The sequence below is a fragment of the Conger conger genome, chromosome 5 (assembly GCF_963514075.1).
Source record: "Conger conger chromosome 5, fConCon1.1, whole genome shotgun sequence".
In the NCBI taxonomy this organism is placed as follows: Eukaryota; Metazoa; Chordata; class Actinopteri; order Anguilliformes; family Congridae; genus Conger; species Conger conger.
Window position 1 is genome coordinate 37182101 of NC_083764.1, and position 27046 is coordinate 37209146.

Genomic DNA, 27046 nt, shown 5'->3' on the forward strand with positions numbered 1-27046 from the left:
CTTAATTTATGTTTAAGTGGTACTTGGAACAAGTGCACACAAATTAAAACTGAAGTGTGGAAAAGCAAAGGTGGAGGAGAGAAACCAAGATGTCGATAAACAGAAATGTAATGCAAATATAATTCAAAGAACGTTCCTGTCCATGACGAGGCTCATTCCCCCACTGGGTCTGCGTGTCAGAGGCAGGGCAGGCCAAGTTTAGTTTATTATTTATTTATTTAAACCAGCAGCTTTATTCTTTAAGGCATTCAAGCACTCCCTCTTACACCAGAAAACTTGAGCAACTTAAACCCATTCCTGCCCGATTCTGACATCAATCACAAACACATACAGGGGAAATGTACGCGATGCCTTGTTTACAAAGGCATGTATATACAAGCGCCGTGTGGCTGGCCCCTTCTCCCAAAAGAGTGGCAAAGGTCCAAAAACTTTGCAGTCGGACCAAACCACCATTTTAGCACTGTACTTGCACTGTTGTGCATGGCCCGCATGAACATTTCATCATCGGCAGCAGATGTCATGACTAAGGGTCCGTTCGGAGCCATAGAAACACCCGTCTAACATATCGGCTGCTGTCCACTTTTGTGCTCTCGCCATGCTCTGATTGGGGTTGGGGAGGAGGGGGTGGGCATGGTAACCATAACAGCGGCCAATGGAAAGCGACACACTTACTATTCTGTTGCAGTCATAACACCTTTTTTTCTTCTGAATGGTAAAAGTGATTACCGTAATTATATTGCCATTATAGTATTTTCTCAATCTAAAATAAAATAAATCAAATAAACAATGCAGTGGCCCAAAAGAGAGCCAAAATCATGATAAAACATCTTATTTCAGAGTACAGTGGGTAAATTTTATAATTCATGATGAGATTGTTCAGCACTGCGCTCTGAAAACAAAATGCAATATAAGACAAAATAATGAAGCTATCAAAATACACCTATTTACAAATGGAGGAAAAGGAAAATAATTTTCTATAATGGTAAATAGAGATTTGTTGCTAAAACTACACTTTACCTCAGAAATCCATGGTCAAAATCACACGGCTAGAGCACAATGGAACCACCCTCCCACCCCCACCCTTCAACCAAACACCCCACACCCAGACAGCTTTGATCACCCCCCCGCCCCCACCCCCCAATAACACCCACCCCAGAGCTTCAAATCCAGACACTACCTCACCTTCATTAACACCAAGATTCACACCAAGATCTCAAATTACAGCTCTGTGGGGCTTTTCAAGGAAGTCAGGATCATAGATAGGTGCTCCCCCGTGACAGCAACGCAGTGTACTGCGACTTCCTCCCGATGCACATGGTAACCAGGCAACACAGAGGACTCCCTTTGGCAGTAGCCAGGCAACGCACGGTTCGAGGGCTTCCCATTGGTCAGTGGCCATTGCCTGACAGGTAGGTCGTCTCCTGTGAATTGTGCGCGAGCTACAGAGCTGAAGCAGAGAGAGGGGCGTGGTCAGGTGTGCATGTTGGAGGCGGCCTCTGGGAAAGGGTGTGTGTAACAGTCCGCAGCCTCGTCGTCCCTGCGTTTTCATCCCGCGGACGCTGGCAGCGCCTACGACTGGCTGTAAGATGAATTCTGGTTCCCGTTGGAGCTCTGGTCGTTCTCGCTGTGAACGCAGACGGTCGCAAAACGGTCAGTGGGTGAGAGCAGAACTTCCACACACAGTCCCTCTTTGCCCTTCTATCCCTCTTAAGTGACCACTCCTCACTGGCCATCCCACAAAACATTCATTTCAATAGCAGCAACGACGGCAAAGAAATCTTACTCAACTGGAGAGACGGAACAAATCTATCAATCGACCATTGGTTCAATCAGTTAACTGACAACTGAAACCAGTTCAAAATATAAAGGGCCGCAGGCCAAAGATAAAAAGTTTAGCAGGATTCTGGTGCTTCAAAGCACAATAGAAAGGCTTGAAATAAGCAGTGGCTGACTGCACTTTTTCTGTGGAACAGGTTCATAATTGCAATTGGCCTTTCAAAATTGAGAAGGTAAAAATATGGTAATAAAAAAAGATTCAGAAAAATTGAAAAGTGGTCCCTAGATGAGCTCTACAAAGCTTCTGTCCAATTGACATTTACATGACTATATGTTCAATATCCAACAATTAACATTATGTTGAGGGTTTATGTAATAACTGCTGCGTTACCTAGCAGATACCCTAGTGCCATCTGTGCTTTTTGCATGCACTTTCGTAAGCCTCTGCACAGACGAGTATCTGCCTAAATGTAAGGTAACGGGGACGCCTCACCTGTTTGGTGGAGGTTTGGGCTTTGGCATCTTGTTGAGGACAGCCGCCATCTCCTTCCTGTCATCAAAGTTCTTCCACTGGTCATAGAGCTTGAGGATGACTCTGATAATTTCCAGGATCTGCGTCCACAAGGCTCCAGGTCATTATCATTCCATGGGCGCTTCAAACACGGGCCAATTTAATCCGGTGCCACGGCCTTACCTTCTCCATGTCCACGGAAAGCTCGGCGAACCACTGCCGGGCATCCTTCTGCTGCACCACGCAGGCTACGTGGAGGCAGGCTGGAGGGGACCGGGGGGGGACACAAACACTGGTCTCATAAAGGCATGGTAAAGCAGTCTCAACAGTAAATATGGAATGGTTAAGGAATGCCATTAAGGAACGGTAAGAACTAGAGCCCTGTGTAGGACTGTATCTTTTAATCCCATTCCTGCCGTCACCCACAACATTTCTGCTTCGGCGAAGGTTATGCGCCATTCCCGCCTACTCCCGCATAGATTGTGACTGTGCCCACCCACACCACTGTTTTCCCGCAAATAAATGAAAAAATGTTACGAACATTTAACTTAGAGAGATTCATATTTAGAATTTCCCTGGAAATACACACATGCTTAGGCTACAAAACATAAATAAAGATGGGCTCACAAAAATAAGAAGAATATAGCTACAACGGAACAAAAAAGCCGATTATATTCTTATGCTCACAATTCCATCTTTATTTATGTTTCATAGCCTAAACGTTTGTATTGCCAGTGAAATGGCAGGAAATTACACAAAAACAGGTCATACCATCGGAACTGTATGACAGAAAATTTTTGTGGTTTTAGAACCGTGCCTTTTTCAAAAAAGGTATACCATGAAACTGGAAACTGGCCTGTGCCTAGTAGAAAATGCAACTAACCGAGTTTTTGATCAGATTTAATAATAAATTCTATTTGCAAACTATATGAAAATGTTAATATTAAGCAAGGTACCGCTTTATACTGTTGTAATAAATGTAATAAATGAAATGGCAGTTATCATCCCATGCTTTTCTGACCACAGTTCCCGCTCCCACCCACATCTCTCGACCGCAACAATTGTGTTGGGTCCAGCAGGATCCCAATTCCGTTGCAGGGCTTTAGTAGGAACCTTTTTTTCTTTATTTACACTTCAATCCCCTTAAAATGTGCAGACGGTGCAAATGGACAGGGATCTTACCAAGGGCAATCATAAAGGGAGGGTAGAGTAGGCACAGATCAGTCCTGTACGTGTCATTCACTATCCTCCTGCAGGAACAGACAGACGGACACACGTGAACCAACTGGTGGCGCGCACTGATGACATCACGCAACGTGCTGAAATGTTATGCAGCGTTACATCCGATTTAAACTTCATCACTCACCCTTGCGACAAGCGTCGTCTGACGAAAATAAAAGTGTTTCACAACAACAATATATTTATTTTCCCGAAGGTCTGCGATGAGGGTTCCATTGACTCTACGGTAACAAAACGCCATGCTGATGTTTAAATAATTATAAACACGGCAGGGCCCGATGAGCCTATCCAATAATGAATTGCAGTGTTCCATCCGGTTGTCCAATCAACACTGTGCGACAAAGTATGACTGTGTCCATGACTTAACAAAATCCTCCAGATGCGCGACATAAAGGGCAAGTATGTACTGTGTAATTGTTGTCACGCGACACTCGTTGCACGGGTAAAGTATAAATGCAAGTGTAAATCTGGCTTTACCATACCAGGCCAGTGGTAGCAGCATGTCCTCCTGCCCCATGTCTTGCACGTACTGCAGCAGTGGTCTGTAGGGGTGGTACACGATCAAGCAGCAGTCCTGAGAGAGGCCGACGGGACAACCAGTCAGCCCACTTCAAGAGACTAAGGCAAGTCCTCACCGTTTTATGCTTAAACCATTTTTCCGCAAGCAGTGATAATCGACAAAGAAGTTTGCCACGATCTTGAAGTAGCCTTGGTCTCGTTCTCGCAAACAACATCATTTGGGAAACGCGAGTTTGGGGAGATTTGGAAAAAGGCATGAATAGATGCATTTAATAATAATAATTTGTCCAAAGTGAATTACAGCTGATTAGACTAAACAGGGGACAATCTCCCCTGGACCAATGTGGGGCTAACGTGTGGATCTTATGGCTACACCCGCACTTGAACCACCAACATTCCGGGTCCCAATCAAGTAACTTGATGATTAGGCTACAGGCTTATTTGCATTCTACTTAAAATCATACTGCCAGAGTTGCGATTTAGGGAATGTGGACGCAGTTGTCCTGGATACCTTAAGCCCGTTACTCAAATCACGGCCCTTGAGGGCTGAGAAATGCTAGTCTTCCACCCTCCCTTTAGAGTCAGGAGTGAAAACAGCATAGCCAATTATTAGCACAAATTGTTCTGTTAATTACCTGGGAGAAAAGAAAACCAGGGCCTGATTTGTTTTCAATGCCTTAAACTAGAGGTACCCAATTTCATCCGAAAATTGCCAGTGAGGGGGCAGGTTTTTGTAATAGCCCAGCACTAAGACATCCGATTCTACTTATCAAGGTCTTGATTAAAGACAAAGATGAGTTAATTAGTTGAATAGGGTGCCGTAGTACTGGACTAAAACAAAAACATGCACCAACAAAATTTCCCTAAAATTGGAGACCACTGCCTCTGGCGTAATGACCACATCAATATACATGTCACACACAGTGATCCATTATTTTATTTTCCTCACTGCCTCTTTTTTCCAGACCGCAATGCTTTTTGCACTGTTGCAGGAAAGACAATACTGAATCGTGAAAAGTTATCTGAAATTGGGTTAAATTCCCTTTCAAATGGGTGATACCTGGAATGCCTAGTATCCAAGACTTCATCTGAAGATCTGTTATTAGCCAATGAGTCCGGACCACAAGTACTGGTCAATTACATGTGTATTAAAAGCATATCAAGGGTGTGGGCTTCAGTTCAATGACATGTGTGAATTAACAGTTGCAGTGAGATGACCTCCATTAAGGCCTGTGCACTTTTCTGTCCATTCTTTACACAAAGGACAGGAAAGCATGCATGGCAAAATGTCGTAAGCCGATGTGGAAACCCCACTCACTTGTATTAATTGACAGAAGGTACAGAGCCTAAAGCACAAACTAAGTTTGGCCATTTTTTTTCCTGAGCCAAAACAGAGGACAACACTGTTCCAACTGTACTCACCATGAGCTCCAACAAGTAGAACTCACACTCCAATATCTGGAAAACAGCAAGTGAAATGAATTGAATGTGTGAATGTCAGAGCAAATGATTATTCATTTTTTTTTTTTTTATGGAGAAACTGTCTAATGTCCCAATGCTCCACCACAGACAACAGATAAAAGGGCAACACAACTTGCACAGTGATGCTATGCTATCTATCTTAATAACAGTCCAGATGCCTTAAGAAAAGCCAGGAATAAATAGCATGCCGGACCTCTCATGTCTTCCCGGACAGCAAATTCCTTCACAAAAAGATGACAAATATCCAGCCTGTGGATGGGAGAGGCAGCATCCAGCCACCGCACCACTTCACACAGCCCTGGGACTCTGTGAACAACGGAGGGCACCAGAGACTAAATGGCCTCCTGCTAGTCCCAAAAAAAGCCACCTCTTCCAACAAACTGCAACCAACAGGACAGACCAAAGGAGTCTATACCAGTGTCTACTGGTTTTTGCTGCATTGCTGGATTAATTAAGTCACTAATTGTCCACACCAAGTGTTTCCAAGGCCAAAAGCAGCTTCTGATTGAAAGCGCTCCAGGAGTTTGACACCCCTACGTGAGACTGACACGGTGGACCCTTTGCATTAGGGACATTGTCATGCAAGTGTCTGTACCTGTATGCTCAGTTCTACTGTAGTCACAAGGAACTAATTATGATAATTACATTAATACCTATTTTTAGTGACTACGGTAATATTGGAATGTACGTTCTACTTATATTGATGGAATCAATATAGCACACTCCACTGCAATACTTAACTTCATAGGCCTTGGAAGTCTGAAGTAACCTAGAGCAAAGCTGTGGCACCCAAAGCTGTATATATTTCCGGATCAAAGCACAACTTCTCTTTGGGAAAAATGAATGGGCTTGTCAACGTAGCCGTCACAGTCTGTGGTTTCAGATGGCGTTTAATATTTGGATTTGAAATTCAGAAATATGAAGTTAAAAAAAATTATAAATTATTATATAATTATATATAATAATACTAATAATAATATGGTCTACACAAAAATTATTTATTTTGATCTGGGAAAACCGGAAATCTGTGTACCTGCAGAACTCTTTCATTACTGTTATTTATGGTACTCTCAACCTCTTACCTTTTCAACCAATATAAATATCTGCCCCTATTAAAAACCCTACTAAATTCTCAACTTTCTCAATTTTCTCAACCAAAGCCAAGACTACTTGGGATGTGGGTGGAGCAACTTTATATTGGGCTTGGGACTGAAATGGTCTGTGTTTTGATAATAAGAGGATAAAATACAACATACACAATGAAAACACATACAGAATAAAAAACGGACAGAGAGAATATTTTCATTTTACTTACATGATTCATTCTATAAGGAAATTCCTTGGGGAAGGCATAGGAGAATCTTGTTTTTACTGAAAAGCAAAAACGTTAGGACTTACAACTGGTATACACAAAAAGTGTGCACTCTGACAGGGTGACCAAGCCACAATTTTCCTTGTTTACATCTGTTCAAGTTCATAAAGAAATAGCTCCCGAACAATTTAATCAAAACTAGTTCAAATACAAGCTTTTTTTTTACTAAAATCATTTATTTTTCCATTTACACATTTCCTGATTTCAAGGAACATTCATGGTGGATAATTGTCTATTAACAGAGGCACGGTCGTCAAGGCTCCATCTTCAAAATATAAGTGCCAGTGCAGTTCTGGGTACATTTATTTCATAACTGATTTAGAGCACATGTGTAATGTCTATGTGAGCCCACACAAAATATTAACGTGGGGGGTTGCACTGCTAAATCATACCATCCTCATATAATAATGTTATAATGATGATAGACATAATAATAAAAATCAAGAAAATTGTATTTACAATTGTATATAGCACTTTTCAAGAAACCAAATACTTTACAAAATCTGGGGGGAAAAGGACAATTGCTATGGTGACTAACAATACAATTCTGATTATTTGTATTTATTCTGTATTTACAAAGGGAGGTCTCATTGAGATGCGTCTCATTTTCAAGAGTTTGCTGTTAACAATAATCAGTAGAAGCCGTAAAATATGACAGGAAATACATTTAAAATAAAACTATAAATTTTAAAATCGAAACTCATACAATTTAAGTGAAATCAATCAAATCGCAAATTCTACAAAACATGAACAAATCTTCTCTGCTGTGATGTTCTCATAGTACAGTTGTCTGAACATCGATTTTCATGGCTGCTACCATTAGCTCGGATATACACTATATACTTATGTAATTTGGCAGGAATTACCTCTTAATTTCTTTTACAGAGCATTAATTATTAGAAAATAACTATCAACTATTATTAGAATATAATAAGACACATTGGTACATTTTAAGTACACATAGCAACTAAAAAAGCTAATTGATTTTGAGAAAAGCAGAAATTAATCAACTCCTGCATTCCCAGAAAATAATCTATTTGGTAGTTGATTCAAAGAGAACATTTGATTGAATCTTCAGCAGCCTGCCCAGTGGTACATGTTGTCTGAAGTAGACCACCATAGTTACAGTACCCATAGCAGGTATTAATGCATTGTGTGTTGGAAGTCTTGTCAGTGCATAGGTCAAGATACTGTTCTCGGAGCTTCTGTGAATTGTTTCGGCTTTTGCCAATCATTATCTCTTCTTTAAAACAGTTTTTAGGTTGAATTTCCTGTCTTTCTCGGCTTTTGCCAACCATTATGACATTTTCCCTCACTTTAAATGTAGTTTTTGTGTTGAATATTATATTATTTAATACTCATGAAGCTTTCCTTGTACATATTTTTTAATGAAAAAATATTACAAGTTTCATCCGGACATAGTCAGGTGCCATAACTTACACACAGATGTTGCCGCTGAGATCAGGCGAGTGTTGGAGACGACACCAAATTCCTTGTGGGAACAGAAAGCAATCAGTTTTCATCAACAGAAACAGTGAGAACATTGTAGAACAGGAGTACAAATCCCCATTCCAGAAATTATGTTGTATAGGTATGTATTCCAACACAATTATTTTTTCATTTATATACATATGCTGAAGCTAATTCACTCCTGTGCTGGACCACAGAAAAACATTTTCATCAAGAACACAACTAAAAAAAAGAATTGGGATAATTACAGAATTAAGAGCGTAAGTTATCATAACCTCTCAAAACAACACTAGCAGTTGTGCACCCCTGTGGTATAAGAAATCTGTCTGAAGGGAAGGCACACGCCTCTCTCACCTCCACTTTAGATGCCAGGAATACACACGTAGGTGCCATGAGGACTGGGTCGATACTCTTCAGAGAGTATCTGCGGGCAAATCACAATAGACTACATCAGTGTTTCTCAACTCTGGTCGCAGAGAGCCACTGTATAGCTGGCTTTTGTTCCAGCCAACATAAGCTCCTTTTTCTAACAAGCTGCTAGTTTTTCTTAATTAGAGCCCTTTACAGATGACTGAAGGTCGATTCACCCTCTAAAAGACGCATTATGCCAGAAATGAAAATTGCCCCATATTCACATCCCAGGAGTTTCAATCAGTCAGACAAACTTACACTTTCCTTTAGTGTGCAGTATGTACTAAATGGCAAAAAATTCCAATTGAGATTTAAGTGATTCAATCACCAGCCGAAAGGTAAAATCACTTGGTTTATATTTGTGTGTGGAAACTGGAAACCATTGGTCATCAAACTCAAAATTTCACATTTTATCACCATCAGAAAAGGTAAATGATTTCAAACGTGTACTTGACCCTGGTCTGCAGTCATAACACTAATCACTTACCTGGCATAGAAACGCTTAAAATATACTGTTGCCGTGGCGATAACTTGTTGCCTGAGCTTCAGATGTTCCCCCAAGGCCTGGATTACTGTGGCAGGAAGACAAGTCAATCCGCAAACATCTCAAACAAGACACATAAGCAAGCCTCTACAAGAATGGAAGTACCTTTTTACGTTTGTAATCATGAGAAGCCATCGTGTGATTAGCAATATGAAAATATGTAGCCTTTTTTGGAATTTATTTTTAAAGCATAATGTCAGCAGTTCACCGAATACTGTTAATTTACACTCTGTCGAGAGACCCTCGCTGGATGCAGCGACATTCGTTTATACTTTATAAATTAAATATATTTTAAATTAAACAACAACCATAGTCAACATGGGGCGACCTTAGAATTTTAGGAATATTCTGTGATTTCAGTCAAGCAACTGAATATAGACCAGTTATACCAGAGTGTATATACCAGCCGTTATACTTGTTTTGATAAGCAAAAGCCATTTGGGTAATTCCATAGTAATGTCAACCTGAGCATGAAACTTACTTCCCAATGAAACTTCTTTTAACATTTAACATTTGCCATTTGCTGTTATGGTATATACACTCACTGAGCACTTTATTCGGTATTTATTAGACTTATTTTTAGACTATCCACACAGAGTTATGATGAGTTGTGTGTTCAGAGATGCTCTTCTGCATACCACTGCTGTAATGTGTGGTTATTTGCGTTAATGTCACCTTCCTGTCAGTCCTGCCGTCACTCTGATAGGAGAGTAAATTTTTGTGTCATCGGTCCTTTTTCTAGAACTCTGCATGCTATTTTCTGTACTTAGCCAACTGTAACCTAGCCATCCTGTTTTTGCGGCTAACCAGTGGTTCATATCTTGCAGTGTAGGCTCTATAGTTCTGTTTGTGATCTTCTATGCACCATAGTCACTGACACATTCATGCCTGCCTCCTGAAGAGTGTTTCTGATCTGTCAGACAGGTGCTAGGGGACTTCATTAAGATGAGAATTTACCAGTCGTCATCTGTTGAGGTCTTCCTTCACTTACTAGTTCCTTTATGATTGCTTCTTAATAATGCCCCAAACAGTCGATTGTGTGTTATGTTTTTAAATCTGATCAAATGTACTAACAACAGGAAAATTCCAGAAAATTGTTTTATTAGTCCCATAACCACTGAAATCAATGCTATTTCGTAGCCATCTTGAAAACATTCAAAACCATCTCAGATGATTTTCTAAATGTCAAAATTGACATTCAGAACCATTTCAGATGACAACAAATGGTTTATAATAGAATTTTAGAAGTAGATTGTCAAACAATGTGCATTTCAGTTGAGTCGCATCCAAAACGCTGGTAATATAAATATCTTCAAAATTGCAATATTTAAATGTTTTTAGAAAGCGTTTAGTCTTGCCAAAATACCTGTCTTTTTGGGTCACATCCATAACACGTCAGATTTTTTCTGACTTTTTCTGCACTTCATTCAGTCAAGTTGGTGCCATGAAGATATGCATTAACATTTTTTATCATGTAAGAAGAGTCATTTTTCTGAGGAATATTGTTTGTCATTTTATGTTCAAATGTCACATCCATAATGCTGGAATTACCCATTTACGTATTTCCCTGTTGTATGTTATTTTAAAATCAAACCTCTTAATTTGGAAATCCGTTCACATTTCTCTGTGAGGCATATTTGTCACCGTTAAGCTTTCTAGCATGTTCATGAGGAATATGCATATTGTCATTAAAAACTTAAATTAAAGCCATAAAAATGTCTCCAGTCTTTAATTTCAATGCCATAATTTCATTAGGAAATGCCTTCGACAAATGCACTGCAAAAATTATTCTTGCTCTCATCTGATAAGTAATGCATTAAATTCAAAAAGCTATATGAAGTAATTTTCCCATTAGAACAGACAGGACAGTAGTATCTAATCAAACATTCTACTTCAATAACAGAAGCCTATTGGTCAGGCTGTACAGTAGCTTTTGACTTTTGGTTTTTTTCTGTGGGTTTCTATTTGGTTGTGTCAAGACTAAAATGGCCATGGAATGAAAATTCCCACTGTCACACTATGTATATTGATTCACATTTGTAATTGCATTGCTTTCAAATTTGTTGCAATAGTTGCAACCCCTTATTTTCCACCCCTCCTCAATGAGTATGTTCACTATTTATACGACCACACTAAAGGGCTGAAGAGCAAATTGAAATTATACCACACTCAAATTTACAGTATGAATCCATGCCCATTTGTTTCCTCATTGGCTTTTGCTAGGATAGGCAGACTGTTCCTGCAAAATGTGTACCGTTAGCAAAGAAGATCTGTAGTTTCCAGTACTCTTCCTCTGTCAGAAACTTGAGATCTTTTTGCCGCTCCTTCATCAGGTCCTGTCTGTCGAGGACCCACTGCAGACTGGCCACGGGAAAGAAAATACGAAGTTAAATACCATACATTTTGTCAAATTGGAAAAAGTAGAGTATTTCAATATTTTCTGTTATATTTCCGTAGTGTTAAATACATTGTTGGCAGCATTGATGGTCAACATTGTCACCACAAACACAGTCGAGTGCAAAGATTTTAGACTATTCTGTTACTACATTTTTGCACATTACTGCAAGTTGTCCCAATTCACAGGGCACATTCTGTAAACCCATGAGTGTAGAAACAGCCCGTGTGCCCTAGTAATTAACATAGGCTTTTCGGTGCATCTGCTCCGCCCTTCCCTACCTTGCAATACAATGCATTTCTATAATATTGCTTAGTTATAACATTCCTTGTATCTCTAGTCTGGAATACATATGAAAATACAGCCATCACAACCCTAGAACAGCCAGTTACGTCTTTCGTTGTCAGTATTCCACCCATCCCGAAATATTCACTCCAGCAAGTGGTCGATACGTCATCCATAAAGCTAGCTAACCTATTACGACCTATTAAAGTAGTGTAATTTATTAAGTCGCATTTCGGTGACCAAATAATCGACGAGCTAAGGACTACTATCTTGATATTAAATGCTTACACGATAGTGAACTTGTGCTGCATTTTTCATTTTGAACAGCATTTGCATTGCAGTAAACAAACAGGGTTGGCTATAACTTAGTGGGCTGCCGCTGACGATTGTGTTGCTTTGCGCTTATAGAAATAAACAACCAAATACAAAAAAAGGCGAGAAAAAATGTATTTAGACAGGCCGCCCACATGAAGTCAACATAAGAAACACTAAGTGTTAGGTGCATAGACTTTAAATTGTATGGCGAAGGAGCGTTGTTGCATTTGTAGCCTACAAAACCTTATGCGTTTTGCACAGTTACGTGATGACGTTATATAAAACTTAAATGTAATTAAGTTAGAAAGCAACCCCACCTACACAGAGACTTGCCACCCGTGCAAAATACTTTTCTAGCAGAAACAAGGTAATGGTGGTCATGGGGTTTTGTAAGACTGTGGTTACACTCTAAATATTTCAGTTAAACGTCCTATTAACGAGTTAACCCGGTAAAAACTTAGGTGAGCTCTTTACCAAACCAGACAGCTAATTAACCCATACACTGTCTGATTTTCACGTCGACAAATGAGAGCGTTTCGACCAGAATGAAAGAATAACGTAGATAATGCCAGCTAGCTAACAATACTGGCAAAACAGTAATTTACAGCAAAGTCGTATTGGTATTCAGTAACACTCAATAAATAAATACACAGCTATGTGAATGGGCATATTTCTGTATGGTAGCTAGTATTAACGGGTTAGCTTTGAAATGCTTTAGCTAGCAAGCTAGGCCTGAAAACAAAAGACCCACTCGTCAGAACTTATGGTGTATAAATTACTTACTAATGTGAGCTCTGCCAGAAGTTCCCTGCCATCGCATATGAGTTGAGGTAGAGTATGTCCCTATATTGTGCGTTTATACAATGCGGTAGAAAAAAAAATAAAAAAATGCAAAATTAAGTAGCTAAACACTTCTATCCAACAGCACAGCTCTCCAATTTGCTGTGCGTCGAAGAACAGGGTCCCGTCAGGATGAATACACGATATACCGTCAATTAAGGTTCCGAGTATGAACACTTTTTTGTTTGGTTGTTTTAAATATAAACGAACATTTTTTTAAATCACAATTTCACTGAATGAAAATACAATATGCAATATCGTCAATATAGTAAAATGTGATTTTAGAAAAAAGAAACCCTTTGTAATGCAATTATACATCGCCCCTACAGTGTGATTTTATTTAGTGTACCCAAAACAGCAAGCACGATTGCATACAAATCAACGTTCGCTCATTATGATCTTAAAGCTATGACTATAAGATGGAGCCCTTTGAGCAAGGCTGCTTTGAAAAAACGCCCATACTTGAATGTCCCGTACTTATCCAATTGCTGAAAAAACAAACAAACGAAAAAAATCAAGTAATACAAATGTTAATTTTTTTATTATAGGGAAATTATTGCCAGTTTCATATTTTGTAGACTATATTAACATTTTATTTATTTTTATTTTTATTTTCTGTACTGGACAAAATAGTTAGACAATTGTAAATCCTTTCCTATCATTGGAAAAGGCTCAGTGACAGTTGACTCACCCACAGCCTGTGTTTATTGTCCTTAAATGTTGCTGCAATTCCTCTCTTGACCTTTAGAAGTCCAAAATTACCTATTGTACCTTTAAAATATTTATTTTATATCTTCTTTATATATTGTCATTGACACAAATTGAGTTTCAATGAGGAAGGCTGGTATGTCAGCATGCTATACACTGAAGACAATTGAGTTTGAGGTCAAAAAATGACAGATCTGAATTTCAGCTTTTATTTCCTGGTATTTGTATCTAGATTTGTTAAACAACTTAGAACATACAACCCCTGGCAAAAATGAACACTAAGTTAACACTTAGAGGATGTTCATCCAGCTTTTGTGCAGCATAGCAAATAAATAAATCACAGATCTGACACAAAACAATTTTTGTTTAACAGCTGAACATTCTGGCTTGGTGAAACATAGGTGAATTCAATGTATTTATTTGAAATAATAGGTCATTTCTTTTCCAGATCAAGTGGAGGAAAAAATTATGGAATCATCAACAAAAAAAAAAATCACAATTAGTACTTTGTTGCTCCTCCTCAGGCTTTTATGACGGCCTGAATTCTTCGAGGCATGGACTGCACTAATGAAAAACAATATTCTCCATCAAGCTGGTTCCAACTTTCTCGAATAATGGTTGACAGGTCAGCTTTGCAGGATGGATCCTTGTTATGGACCTTTTTTTTATTTCCACCATAAATTTTCAATCGGATTAAGATCCTGACTGTTTGTTTAGCATTCTTTGCTCTGTGGCTAGATGCATTGTCATCCTTAAAAATTACTTCTTCATCACCAAACCTATTTTCTATCGAATGAGAAAAGTGTCCAAAATTTCAATGTACACCTGTGCATTGACTGTTGAGGTAATGATTGCCATCTCCCCTGGTCCTTTACCTGACATGCAACCCCATATCATAAATGACTGTGGAAATGTGCTTGTTTTCTTCAGGCAGTTATCCTTGTATTTTTCATTGGAATGGCACCAGAAAGTTCCAGCATTATCGCCTTGGCCAATGCAGATTCATGATTCATCACTGAATATCACTTTCATCCAATCCATAATTTCCCCACTGCAACCTTGTTTTCTTCTGTTTAGGTGTTAGTTCTGGTTTTCGTTCGGCTTTTCTGTATGTAAATCCCATTTCATTCAGCCAATTTCTTACAGTTCTGTCACAAACATTGACTCCTGTTTCTGCCAATTTGTTTTTCATTTGTTTTGTTGTGCATTTTCTATTTCTAAGGCATATTGCTTTAAGTTTTCTATTTTGACGCTTTGATGTCTTCCGTGGTCTACCTATACGCTTTCCTTTTATAACCTTGCACCAAATTTTAGACACAGCTGACTAAGAACAACCAACATCTTTTGCCACACTCCATGTTGGATTTCCTTCTTGAAGGAGTTTCATAATCCTTTCCAATTGACAGCTCTCTTCTTGGAGGCATGTTCAACAGCTCATTAATGTCTGCAAACACTCCCTTTTAACTGCAGACTAATTAGCATATTCAGACTTGTGCTAGTATTTGTTTTACAGATACAAATTACAAAGTGATTCCATAATTTTCTCCTCAACAGTCTGCTGATGAGAGTGGGTTGTAGGCATGATGCAAGGGATATGCTACCAAATATGAAGTGTTATTTACTCTCTGTTCCTAAAAATTGGGTGGTCTGATAACAAAGGTGCTATGTTCCAAGTAGTTAAACACATCTAGGTGTAAATACCAGGAAATAAAAGCTGAAATTCTGAACGCTTGTCTTGTCTTTTTATCTCAACCCCAAATGTATTCAGTACATTGAAAAAAACAAAGGAATTGGCCTTGATGTTCCAATAATTTTGAAGGGGACTATATTTTTGTGGGAGTGTTTTTTCAGAAACTCAGGGCGACATTTTTGGGAAACATACCCATCCCTAGAACCCTTACTAGTAACAAATGCTTTGTTGCATAATGTAAGCAGTTTAAAGGGTATTCGGTGCAATGTTCCATTTGAGTGCTTAGGTGCTGTTCACATGGCTGAGCGATAATGACCTTGTGTAACTGCCACATGTGTGCAAGAGGTGAGATAATAGGAATGGATCTCCAAGTGTAATACACAGCCATCATCAGACCTCTCTGAAAGGGATGACTCTGAGTTTCCTGCAGCTGTTTCTATATCACTATGTTATTTATCTGCTTATGAGCAGGCATTTTGCAAGGGTGCTGCTGACATACTGCATATTCCCCATTGACATTACATTACAAGGCATTTAGCAGACGCTCTTATCCAGAGCGACGTACAGTGAAGTGCAGATTGAACACAGGAACAAGTGTGAAGAGCACCCTATGCTTAGAGCCCCAGCGTGACCATACAGATACAATCGGAGCCCTTGAAGAATACATCAACTTACAAACTAGCATACCACGGTTAGCAGCTAGAATACCCTGAGTACAATAATACAATAGGTAATATAAAACAACACAACAATATCTATATATAACTATATAAGTGCCATTATAGTCTATGGCACATACAAGGCTAATCATGGTGGTGAGTTTAGGGATGGAAAGGTGGAATCTGAAGAGATGAGTCTTCAGTCTAAGTTTGAAAGTGGGCAGAGACTCTGCTGTTCTGACATCCACAGGGAGGTCATTCCACCACCGTGGGGCCAGAACAGACAGCAGTCATGACCGAGAAGTGCAGGTGTGGTGAGGGGGAGGTGCCAGACGGCATGAAGTGGCGGAACGGAGGGGTCTTGCTGGTGTATATGTCTTGATAAGTGATTGAATATATACAGGGGACATAGACTAACTACTGATAGATTACAAGTGTTAAGGATAGGTTCATTTGTTAAGACAAGAACACATTTAATAGACTTCTCCAATAATAAAATGCAATTTTCTGATTGCAGGTCTAGATTTTTGACCATTGCTTCACAAAGGTCTCCTTGCTGCCAGCTCATAGTGAATGCAGCCACTGTGAAACATCGGCCGAGTGTGCCACTGAATTATCTGTAGCCTATGTGAGCGCGGATGTGTGCACGTACTGTCTGTACATCCATGATGTGTCTGTGTAGCCTCTGAACAGCAGACTTATCACTGACAGTTTGCAAATCTGGCCCTGGACTCTGCACTTCTTTAAAAAAAAGGCTTAAAGGCTTAAAATATCCTTCACTGCACATAAATGCTATCTGGCCCAGCTGAAAACATTCATTAAAACTTACACATTCACAAATCTATCTAGTAAAGGCTATATTTAAGCCATCCTTTCTGGGTATTCACCAATACACAAATGCACATAAGGAAGCTAATCGTGGCTGAACTGCTTGAAGAGATGCTATTTAGAATCATATTCAGAATTTTAGAAACATTTATGTGGTTGAAACCACAGAACAGAGTTTTATCATTTGTGATTATATAGTCTTCTTTTTCATTTTTTTTACAAAAAGTACATTTTAACAAAGCTCAAAGTACCATTACTTTGAATTAATATTTACTTAAGCAATGCCTCTTAATAATTAATTATATTTTATCCGCAGTATTTGAACTGAAATATTGCAGGTGGTCGGGACTCAATAGATCATTCATCAATTACTCTAGTTATCATGTGGACGGGAGAAATTAAATCTAAAGATCAATTGTTTGTGTAACACATGGGGCAAAATACAGTGCCTCTCAAAACTGATAATGTCAACACAAATTTTACTGAAATATAAAAAAAATACTAGAATTAAAATGCATGCATTGGCTTACAGATTTTACACATACAGTGTGTCTGTTGCTTATTGGGTACTTATTGTACTTCATACCAGTACAACGTATGATTAATATCATTTGCTTTCATTTACAGGATAGTAAATGTATTTATTACAGTTACATACATTTATATTAACTTACACAAGTTGATTTTGCAGAACAGCCTGTGGGTGCTAAAGGAACATAATACATCATGTTGTATGTGTATTCTTAAAACATCTTCATCAAATAATGTTTAATCTTACTTTTGGTTGGAAGTATGTCCTATTGTGCATGGAACCTGTGTGGTCAACAAAAGAACTGGCACATTATAAAAGTGGCTGTTAATATAATTGTGTATAAATGCTATAAAGTCAACTGTGTCCACAGATACAGTTTTTTCACTGTTTCCCCTTTGAAAAAAAAAAGTAAATTTAGATATGCAAAAACAGATCATTTTACTTTAGGTCATACAAATTTGGGTAGGCATGTGCTATAAGCTTATCTATGTTCTACTCGCTTCCTGTTACGAGAAACCATAATCAGTGGGACATGAGGTTGAGTTTCCCTGCCGTTATTTCCTCACTTGATTCAGATGAACTTCTCAACCATTTTATTAAGTCAATTTATAGGTTAGATAATTGCCGGGGAGATATTTATTCCCTTTCTTGTTTACCCCTTCCTCCTCTGGGGTGTATCCCTTGTCTCTAGGGATGTCCCCAGAAAATATTAGTAGTTATCTCACGTCTTGTGGGTAACTTTTAGAACCCAACATGGTCACGTTGGCCCACCTTACACAAATTAATGTAATTGTAATAAAGATATTTATGGTCCTCTGATAAATCAAAACATATTATGTTAACCATAATTGTACAGTGTACATATAAAAGTGTTTTTGTCAGTTGTAACATGCCTCTTTCTCCTGCCAGAGAATTTCTGAAAATCACTGTTTTATCATCGGCCAAAGAATCTCGATGAGGCAGTATTTCCAGTTACTGTAGCATCCAGCATGAAGCCCTTAGTATTTAGCACTGTATTCCCTGCCTTCAATTTTTCACATGACTTTGACAGATTTTTAAAGGGAGGGTCAGCCTCCTTTTGTGTGGAGGTTCAAGATTCCAGAGCTGATGGGCCACGTGCTTGCTCTGGGAGAGGGGTATATAAAGGCTGACCAGTCCAGTGAGCCATCAGACCAGAGCTCAGCTCCGAGGTGAACATCTCCAGACTGCAACCAGAAAGGACGAGTGCAACTGCCGCCATGAGTCGCAGCCCAGAAAGGATGTCATCGTACCGCCGGCATTTCGAAGAGGGCATGGCTTCAGCCTTCCAGGTGCGGGTGTCCAGCCCCTCGCCTCCCCGTGTCCGGCACCGCTCCGCCAGCTACAGCCGTAGCGCCGTAGCAACCACCCTGCGAGCTGACAGCATGGGCCGGAGAAACTTCTCTGGTACTCGCAGGTCGCACCTCACCAGGTAGGTCAATAGCATAGTTGCGGCCTGTAGCGTAGTGGTTAAGGTACGTGACTGGGACACGCAAGGTCAGTGGTTTGATCCCCGGTGTAGCCACAATAAGAGCCGTAGGGCCCTTGAGCAAGGCCCTTAACCCTGCATTGCTCCAGGGGAGGATTGTCTCCTGCTTAGTCTAATCAATTGTACGTCACTCTGCCAAATGCCATTAATGTAATGTAATGTCAATGGCTTATGTGGTCCTGATTCAACTATCCTGTGTGTGTTCCCAGTAGTACATATAAAGAGACTTATTTTTTTGTCTTTGAATTAAGACATCTTCCAGTACAACAAGTTCCAAAAAAGATCCACCGTGCGGCTTTCTCTTTCTTTGAATTGACCACCATTAGCCGACACCTCCTGAAGCCACTGGGTCTGTGCCCTCTCTTTTTGAATGTGCCAACATACAGAATTTCATGTGCTTAGTCAACTGCAGTACACTGCAGAAAAGGGTGCAACCCCCATATTTAAGTCATCCTTACTAAATTGTGCAAAACTGTTTGCATTGTTTTAGATCATTCATATCTTAAATGTTTTTATTCTCTTATTGTTTATGGCTGAAACATATCTCTTTCTTGATCAACATAGCTTATTGGATTTGGCATAAATAATAATTGTCAATAGATCCATAATCAGTATCATGAGCATGCTCTTATTGTAGGGAAATTCCATCTGTAACCAAAATATACCCTTTGTTCAGGTCATACTAAGATTAAAAAACAAATCATGATGCATATTGACATGATTTTTCATCATTGGTTTCAATAAATATAATAGTCTGATCTAAATACAAAATGTCTTGGTGCTAGGAAGCAGTACTCCTAGTTCATAATTGGGTTTATCGACTGTCTTTCTAGTGCCAGCAGCATGGGGGTGCTGTGTCTGGGTGTTGGAATGGGGGCCACCCTTGATCTGGATGCGGCGGCTGCAGAGAATCAGGCCTTCCTCAGCACACGGACCTCGGAGCGCCAGGAGATGGTGGTACTTAACGACAGGCTGGCCGCCTACATTGAGAAGGCAAGGCTTTTTTCCAGCTCATCCTCTCCACCCTTCCCCAACCTAGTCATTGAATTTAATAATGATCAAAGCATTACATTGTAATAATTATTTAATAATACATAGAAGTTAATAATAATTGCAACTCTGTGTGAATGCAGTCAATATTTCAAAGTATAATGGTAAAATACTTTGAAATATTGAGGCAATTGAACAGGTGTCTGCATTGTGTTGACCCTGTTTGGCTCAGAGTCATCGGTCTTGCAATTTTTTGCTTCAAAGGTTATATGGTTTGCATTTATTGTGTCGTTTAATAGACTCACCAAGCACTTTATTAGGTATTTATTGGACTTATTTTTTCAGCTTCTACTGCTGTAGCCTTTTTTCTTTTTTTTGCACCATTCTTTGCAAACCCTAGAGGCTAATATGCGTGAAAATCCCAGGAGATCAGTAGTTTCTGAGATACTCAAACCACCTTGTCTGCCACCAACAATCATTCCACAGTCAAAGTGGAACGTTGTGCCGTATCGATGCCAAAGGCTGCTCACCAACCGTTTCCCTGCTCCTTGAAAGGTGCGGACACTTGAGCAGCAGAACAAGCAGCTGGAGTCAGAGATTGCAGCCCTGCAGAATCGCTATGTGAAGCCCTCCGGCCTACGGATGCTCTATGAGGAACAGCTGAAAGAGCTGAAGAGGATCGCAGACCAGATGAAAGCACAGCGGGTGAGGAGCTAAGCTTTACCCCAAATCCCCAATGCTTTGCAAAGCCATGTGAACTGCACACATTTGCTCCCCACAGACTGGAATCTCATCCTTTCTAAGTATGCCTACAGCATCACCATTAACCCAGAAATCCTTCCTTCCGTTATAGGATATGGCTGTTGCCGCAAAGGAGGCAATGGCAGGTCAACTAGAGATGCTCAAAGCCAAGTATGAGGAGGCGGTGGAGGCCAGGAAGAAGGCAGAGCAGGAGATCGAAGCTTTCCGTCCGGTGAGCCCATCCTTCCAGCTGAACACACTATCGCTGTGTGGGTAAGACGCTTTTTGATATTCTAATGTTCTTCTTTGTCTGCTTGGTGGTTTCCAGGATGTTGACGCAGCTACCTCTGCACGCATTGCCCTTGAGAAGCAACTGGAGAACCTTGAAGCAGAACTACTCTTCCTCCAGAGGGTTCACAAAGAGGTAATGTTTGGGACAAAGACATAATTTATTTATTTGCTTCTGTACTCCACAATTGAGATTTGTAATTTTAAAAAATCACATGTGGTTAACGTACACATTGTCAGATTTTAATAAATGGCATACATTTTGGTTTCACCATGTAGAAATTACAGCAATGCCCCCCCATTTCAGGGCACCATAATATTTGGGACACAGCAATGTTATGTAAATGAAAGTAATCATGTTTAGTATTTTGTTGCATATCCTTTGCATGCAATGACTGTTTGAAGGCATGGTTCAGATCGGGTGATTGACTTGGCCACTCAAGAATTTTAATTATTTTAGCCTTGAAAAGACTATTTTTGGTTTAGCAGTATGTTTAGGTTCAATGAACTACCAGCCAATGAGTTTTGAGGCAATCGCTTGAACTTGAGCAGATGTGTCTATACACTTCAGAACTCATTTAGCTACTACCATCAGCCAATGATATAACCTTTGGCAGCCATACATGCCCGGTTTCACAGATGAGGCGGTATGCATTGGATCTTGGCCAGTTTCTGCTCTCCTCCATACTTTACTCTTGCCATCATTCTGATACAAGTTCATCTTCATTTCATTTGTCCACAAGACTTTTTTCCACAGCTGTGGTTGCTATTTTAAGTACTTCTTGGCAAACTGGAACCTGGCCATACTGTCTTTGCAGCTAACCAGTTTTTGCATCTTGCAGTATCCTCTATATTTATGTTCATGAAGCCTTTTGCAGCCATTCCTCAACAGAATGTAGCCATCTTGCACCAATGTCTGTACAATCACTTTATTAATGTCTGATTTCCCTTCCCTATCCAGGAAATTGAGGAGCTGATGAAGCAGATTTATAGTGCAGTTGCTAAAACTGAGGTGGCCTTCTCCCTCCCTGACCTCGCTGCTTCTCTCAAACTAATACAGTCCCAGTATGATGAGATCGCTGCCAAGAATTTACAGGTAATCCATACCATTTTTTGATATTAAACAAAACAATGATAGTACAATAAAATGTATAATGGGGTAAGCTGTTTGTTTGTGGGTCTGTGTACTGTATTGGAAATTAGACATTTTCTACATTGCCTATACACATTAGCTGCTTCTCAAATGATGGCTCTTTTTTCAGGAAATGGATGCTTGGTATAAAACAAAATTTGAGGACTTGAGCAACGCCTCAACTAAACACGTTGAAAGAGTTCGAAGTGTCAGAGAAGAAATGGCAACCTGTAAGAAAGATGTAGGTATAATGCATCTTTTTTTTGTGATGTTCTAATTATTATGGTGATGATAACATCAGATGAGATCATTTTGATCTTGAGTTTCCAGTTGGTACACTCCTGGTGCACTCCTGGACCCTTTACCATTCTCTTCAAGGATATAATTGGGTGATCAGGTGGCTAGACGAGTAGGGACTTGATGTTGGCCTTTCAGCTGTGTACTATGGGAATTGGACTCCAAACCAAGCCATTTAGTTCATGCCTTAATCGACTTAGTAAAACATGGTAAAAATGATTTTGTCAATGATTCTTTTGTGATTGCAGATTCAGAACAAAGAGCGCGAGCTGGAGTCTTTGAAAACCAGAAACGAGACACTGGAAGCACAGATCCGTGATGCACTAGAAAAATACAAGAAGGTGGAGGATGATCTTAAGGTAAACAGTGTAGAATGAGTCAGCAATAATCAACAGGTAAATGAAGACATAGATTTACAACCTAAGCCTCGACAAGCCCTGTGACTTTACAGGCAGGTGCCAGATGTCAGAACACCTTCATTTGTGTGAAACTAATTGTTTCTTTCATTCAGGCAAAGATTGAGGCTCTTACTGCTGAACTGAAATCCATTAAGGAGAAAATTGCACTTCACCTCCGTGAATATCAAGACTTACTGAACATCAAGATGGCCCTTGAGATTGAAATCACAACATACAGGTAATGGGTCCATGGGCACTGAATCTCAGGTTACTATTGAGCTATGTTCTGGAGGAAATTGATTTCTACTGCATGTCCTATGTATATAGTCCAATATACACTCACAAAGCACTTTATTAGGAACATTTATACTTCATTACACCTACTTATTCTTGCAATTATCTAATCAGCCAATTGTGTGGCAGCAGTGCAATGCATACAATCATGTAGATACGGGTCTGGAGCTTCAGTTAACGTTCACATCAACCATCAGAATGGGGAAAAAATGTGATCCAAGTTTGCAAAGAATGGTGCAAAAAACAAACCACACATTACAGTGGTATGCAGCAGAGCATCTCTGAACACACAATGCATTATAACTCTCAGTGGATAGGCTACAGCAGTAGAAGTCTAAAAATAGTATAGTATAATACATACCTAATAAAGTGCTCACTGAATGTATAGTCAGGTCCATAAATATTGGGACATCAACACAATTCTCATCTTTTTGGCTCTATACACCACCACAATGGATTTGAAATGAAACAAACAAGATGTGCTTTAACTGCAGACTTTCAGGGTATTTGAGGGTATTTACATCCAAATCAGGTGAACGGTGTAGGAATTACAACAGTTTGTATATGTGCCTCCCACTTTTTAAGGGACCAAAAGTAATGGGACAAACTAACAATCATAAATCAAACTTTCACTTTTTAATACTTGGTTGCAAATCCTTTGCAGTCAATTACAGCCTGAAGTCTGGAACGCATAGACATCACCAGACGCTGGGTTTCATCCCTGGTGATGCTCTGCCAGGCCTCTACTGCAACTGTCTTCAGTTCCTGCTTGTTCTTGGGGCATTTTCCCTTCAGTTATGTCTTCAGCAAGTTAAATGCATGTTCAATCGGATTCAGGTCAGGTGACTTGGCCATTGCATAAAATTCCACTTCTTTGCCTTAAAAAACTCTTTGGTTGCTTTCGCAGTATGCTTCGGGTCATTGTCCATCTGCACTGTGAAGCGCCGTCCAATGAGTTCTGAAGCATTTGGCTGAATAATATTGCCCGAAACACTTCAGAATTCATCCTGTTGCTTTTGTCAGCAGTCACATCATCAATAAATACAAGGGAACCAGTTCCATTGGCAGCCATACATGCCCACGCCATGACACTACCACCACGCTTCACCGATGAGGTGGTATGTTTTGGATCATGAGCAGTTCCTTTCCTTCTCCATACTCTTCTCTTCCCATCATTCTGGTACAAGTTGATCTTTGTCTCATCTGTCCATAGGATGTTGTTTCAGAACTGTAAAGGCTTTTTTAGATGTTGTTTGGCAAACTCTAGTCTGGTTTTCCTGTTTTTGAGGCTCACCAATGGTTTACATCTTGTGGTGAACCCTCTGTATTCACTCTGGTGAAGTCTTCTCTTGATTGTTGACTTTGACACACATACACCTACCTCCTGGAGAGTGTTCTTGATCTGGCCAACTGTTGTGAAGGGGTTTTTCTTCACCAGGGAAATAATTATTCTGTCATCCACCATAGTTGTTTTCCGTGGTCTTCCGGGTCTTTCGGTTTTTGCTATCTCTCTGATGGGTTTGTTTTGATTTTTCAGCCTAATGATGGCTTGCTTCACTGATAGGGACAGCTCTTTGGATCTCATATTGAGAGTTGACAGCAACAGATTCCAAATGCAAATAGCACACTTGAAATTAACTCTAGACCTTTTATCTGCTCCTTGTAAATGAGATAATGAGGGAACAACACACACCTGGCCATGGAACAGCTGAGTAGCCAATTGTCCCATTACTTTTGGTCCCTTAAAAAGTGGGAGGCACATATAGAAACTATTGTAATTCCTACACCGTTCACCTGATTTGGATATAAATACCCTCAAATTAAAGCTGAAAGTCTGCAGTTAAAGCATATCTTGTTTGTTTCATTTCAAATCCATTGTGGTGGTGTACAGAGCCAAAAAGAGGAGAATTGTGTTGATGTCCCAATATTTATGGACCTGACTGTATATGGTCCACAGGCTATAAATATATATTGAGTATCAGAGTGTTGTAATGCAGCATCACTTGATATCAAAATATAAAACCTGGATGGGAATAGTATAGCATGCAACATTATTGTTTTAAGAGATGGTGACAGCTGAATCACAGATGTTTCTGGATTGTTATTTAAAGGCTTGTTTGAAGTTGGCTCACAGCTGATCTCTGGCGCTTGTTTGATAGGAAACTGATCGAGGGGGAGGACTTGAGGCTGAGCAGTATGGTCCGGAACCTATCCCTCATGAGCAGCAGCATGACTGCCACAGCAGCCATGAGCTCCACAGTGATAGGGAGCTCTGTGGTGGTGGGGAGCTCCATGGCGACAGTAAGCTCCACGTCAGCAGTAAGCTCCACGTCGGCAGTGAACGGGGCCCTGGAGAGTGCCCTGGGGAACGGCCAGGGGAATGGCCAGGCAAACGGCCAGGGGAACGGCCTTGGTGAGGGCCAGGGGAACGGCCAGGGGAACGGGCAGGGGAATGGCCTTGGTGAGGGCCAGGGGAACGGAAGTGAGGACAACGCCCAGGAGAGCCAGCTGGAAGCCGCTGAGAGCGTTGTCACAGAACAAGCAGTGGAGATGACTGAGAGGAAGACTGTGCTCATCAGGTAACAGCCAGTTTGTGAACTGTGGAGCAATATGGTCGGACTAAAGGACTGATTAAGGACTGATTATGTGCAATTCCATGAAAAATCAACCAGAGGTGTGGGAGTTGACCACTCCAATTTTGCTCAGAACAGATGTAAATGTTCTTTATATATTCAATAAAGAACATCCAAAACATTAGCCTCATTGGATTTGTCATTCTAGAGATATTGGTTCTTAAACCAGGAGACAATATCTTGAGAACGACAATTCCAATGAGGCTAATGTTTTGGATGTTCTGAATTGAATATATAAAAACGATTTACTGAAAGTTTGAGCGAAATTTTGGGTTGATTTTTGTTCATGGAACGACTGTTATGATTATTATTATTTTTCATAATAAAGTTAAGTGCTATTATGTTACATTCTCAAGTAGTATACTTCTAAAGTATAGAAGAGGCTGCTGTTCCTTTTGTATTTTGGTAAATTTCTAACGCCCATGTATTTAATTATTCAAAAGGTACACCTGATGGATTCTTTGTTTTTATCATAGAACAGTTAAAACAGAAGATGATATGATGCAAAGCGACACCCATGAGCAAACAATCATCATATCCGGCGCCGCTGATGAAACTGAAGATGATTAGAGCAGGAAGACCAACACATCCACCCGCCTTAAACCCTCTATAGTTTAGCACTGATGGTCGTAACCCGGTCCTTCACCCTAACTGCTGAATTGGCTGACAGTTGACGGATTCCCTTCGTAGCATCAGTCTGTCTTTTCTCTCTACAAGCATTAAAATCCCTGTGTGTCTTATGTTGCTCTGGTTCCTGCAAATAAATAACTCGGCATCAAATTATTGTTTCCTGCACTTCATTGGAACACCTTAGTATGGTTTAAAATGAACTATTTCCAGTAGATCTGAATACATAATACTACTGTGAAGTGACCCAATGGAATACCAATCATTAGTGAACTAAAGAGTCTAAAACATCCATCTTAACCAACCGCAGCCTTACAGCACATTATGACCTGACTATGATCAACCACTGTATAGTTAACAATACGGTGTATATAATACAATGAATACAACCATCTTAGAGCAAGTTAAATCAACAGCCATTTCACAGTGAACTAAGATAAATTCAATAACCTCTTTAAATTAATCTTAGATGACTAAATAAATATGAAATAGCACATAAATAGCCAATAGATATTTCTGTGCACAACAGGCACTACAACAACCATTTACACTCAATAAATACA

General features: G+C 39.8%; 2 protein-coding genes across 2 annotated transcripts; one reads left to right on the top strand and one right to left on the bottom strand.

Moving 5' to 3' along the window:
- Positions 1-1151: 1151 nt before the first annotated feature.
- Positions 1152-13296, bottom strand: ccnc (cyclin C). Its single transcript, XM_061242281.1, has 12 exons — positions 13103-13296; positions 11579-11685; positions 9268-9352; positions 8724-8793; positions 8340-8391; positions 6843-6898; positions 5468-5503; positions 4009-4100; positions 3470-3537; positions 2471-2550; positions 2270-2388; positions 1152-1624 (listed from the first exon to the last, which is right to left on the bottom strand). The coding sequence occupies exons 1-12, from the start codon at positions 13132-13134 to the stop codon at positions 1570-1572; spliced, it is 852 nt and encodes a 283-aa protein (XP_061098265.1). The 5' UTR covers positions 13135-13296; the 3' UTR covers positions 1152-1569.
- A 5518-nt stretch (positions 13297-18814) lies between these two features.
- Positions 18815-26558, top strand: ngs (notochord granular surface). Its single transcript, XM_061244034.1, has 11 exons — positions 18815-19026; positions 19917-20076; positions 20629-20778; positions 20927-21046; positions 21143-21238; positions 22064-22198; positions 22365-22475; positions 22780-22890; positions 23043-23167; positions 25383-25802; positions 26333-26558. Exons 1-11 carry the CDS (start codon positions 18815-18817, stop codon positions 26424-26426), a joined length of 1734 nt encoding a protein of 577 aa, XP_061100018.1. The 3' UTR covers positions 26427-26558.
- Positions 26559-27046: the final 488 nt, after the last annotated feature.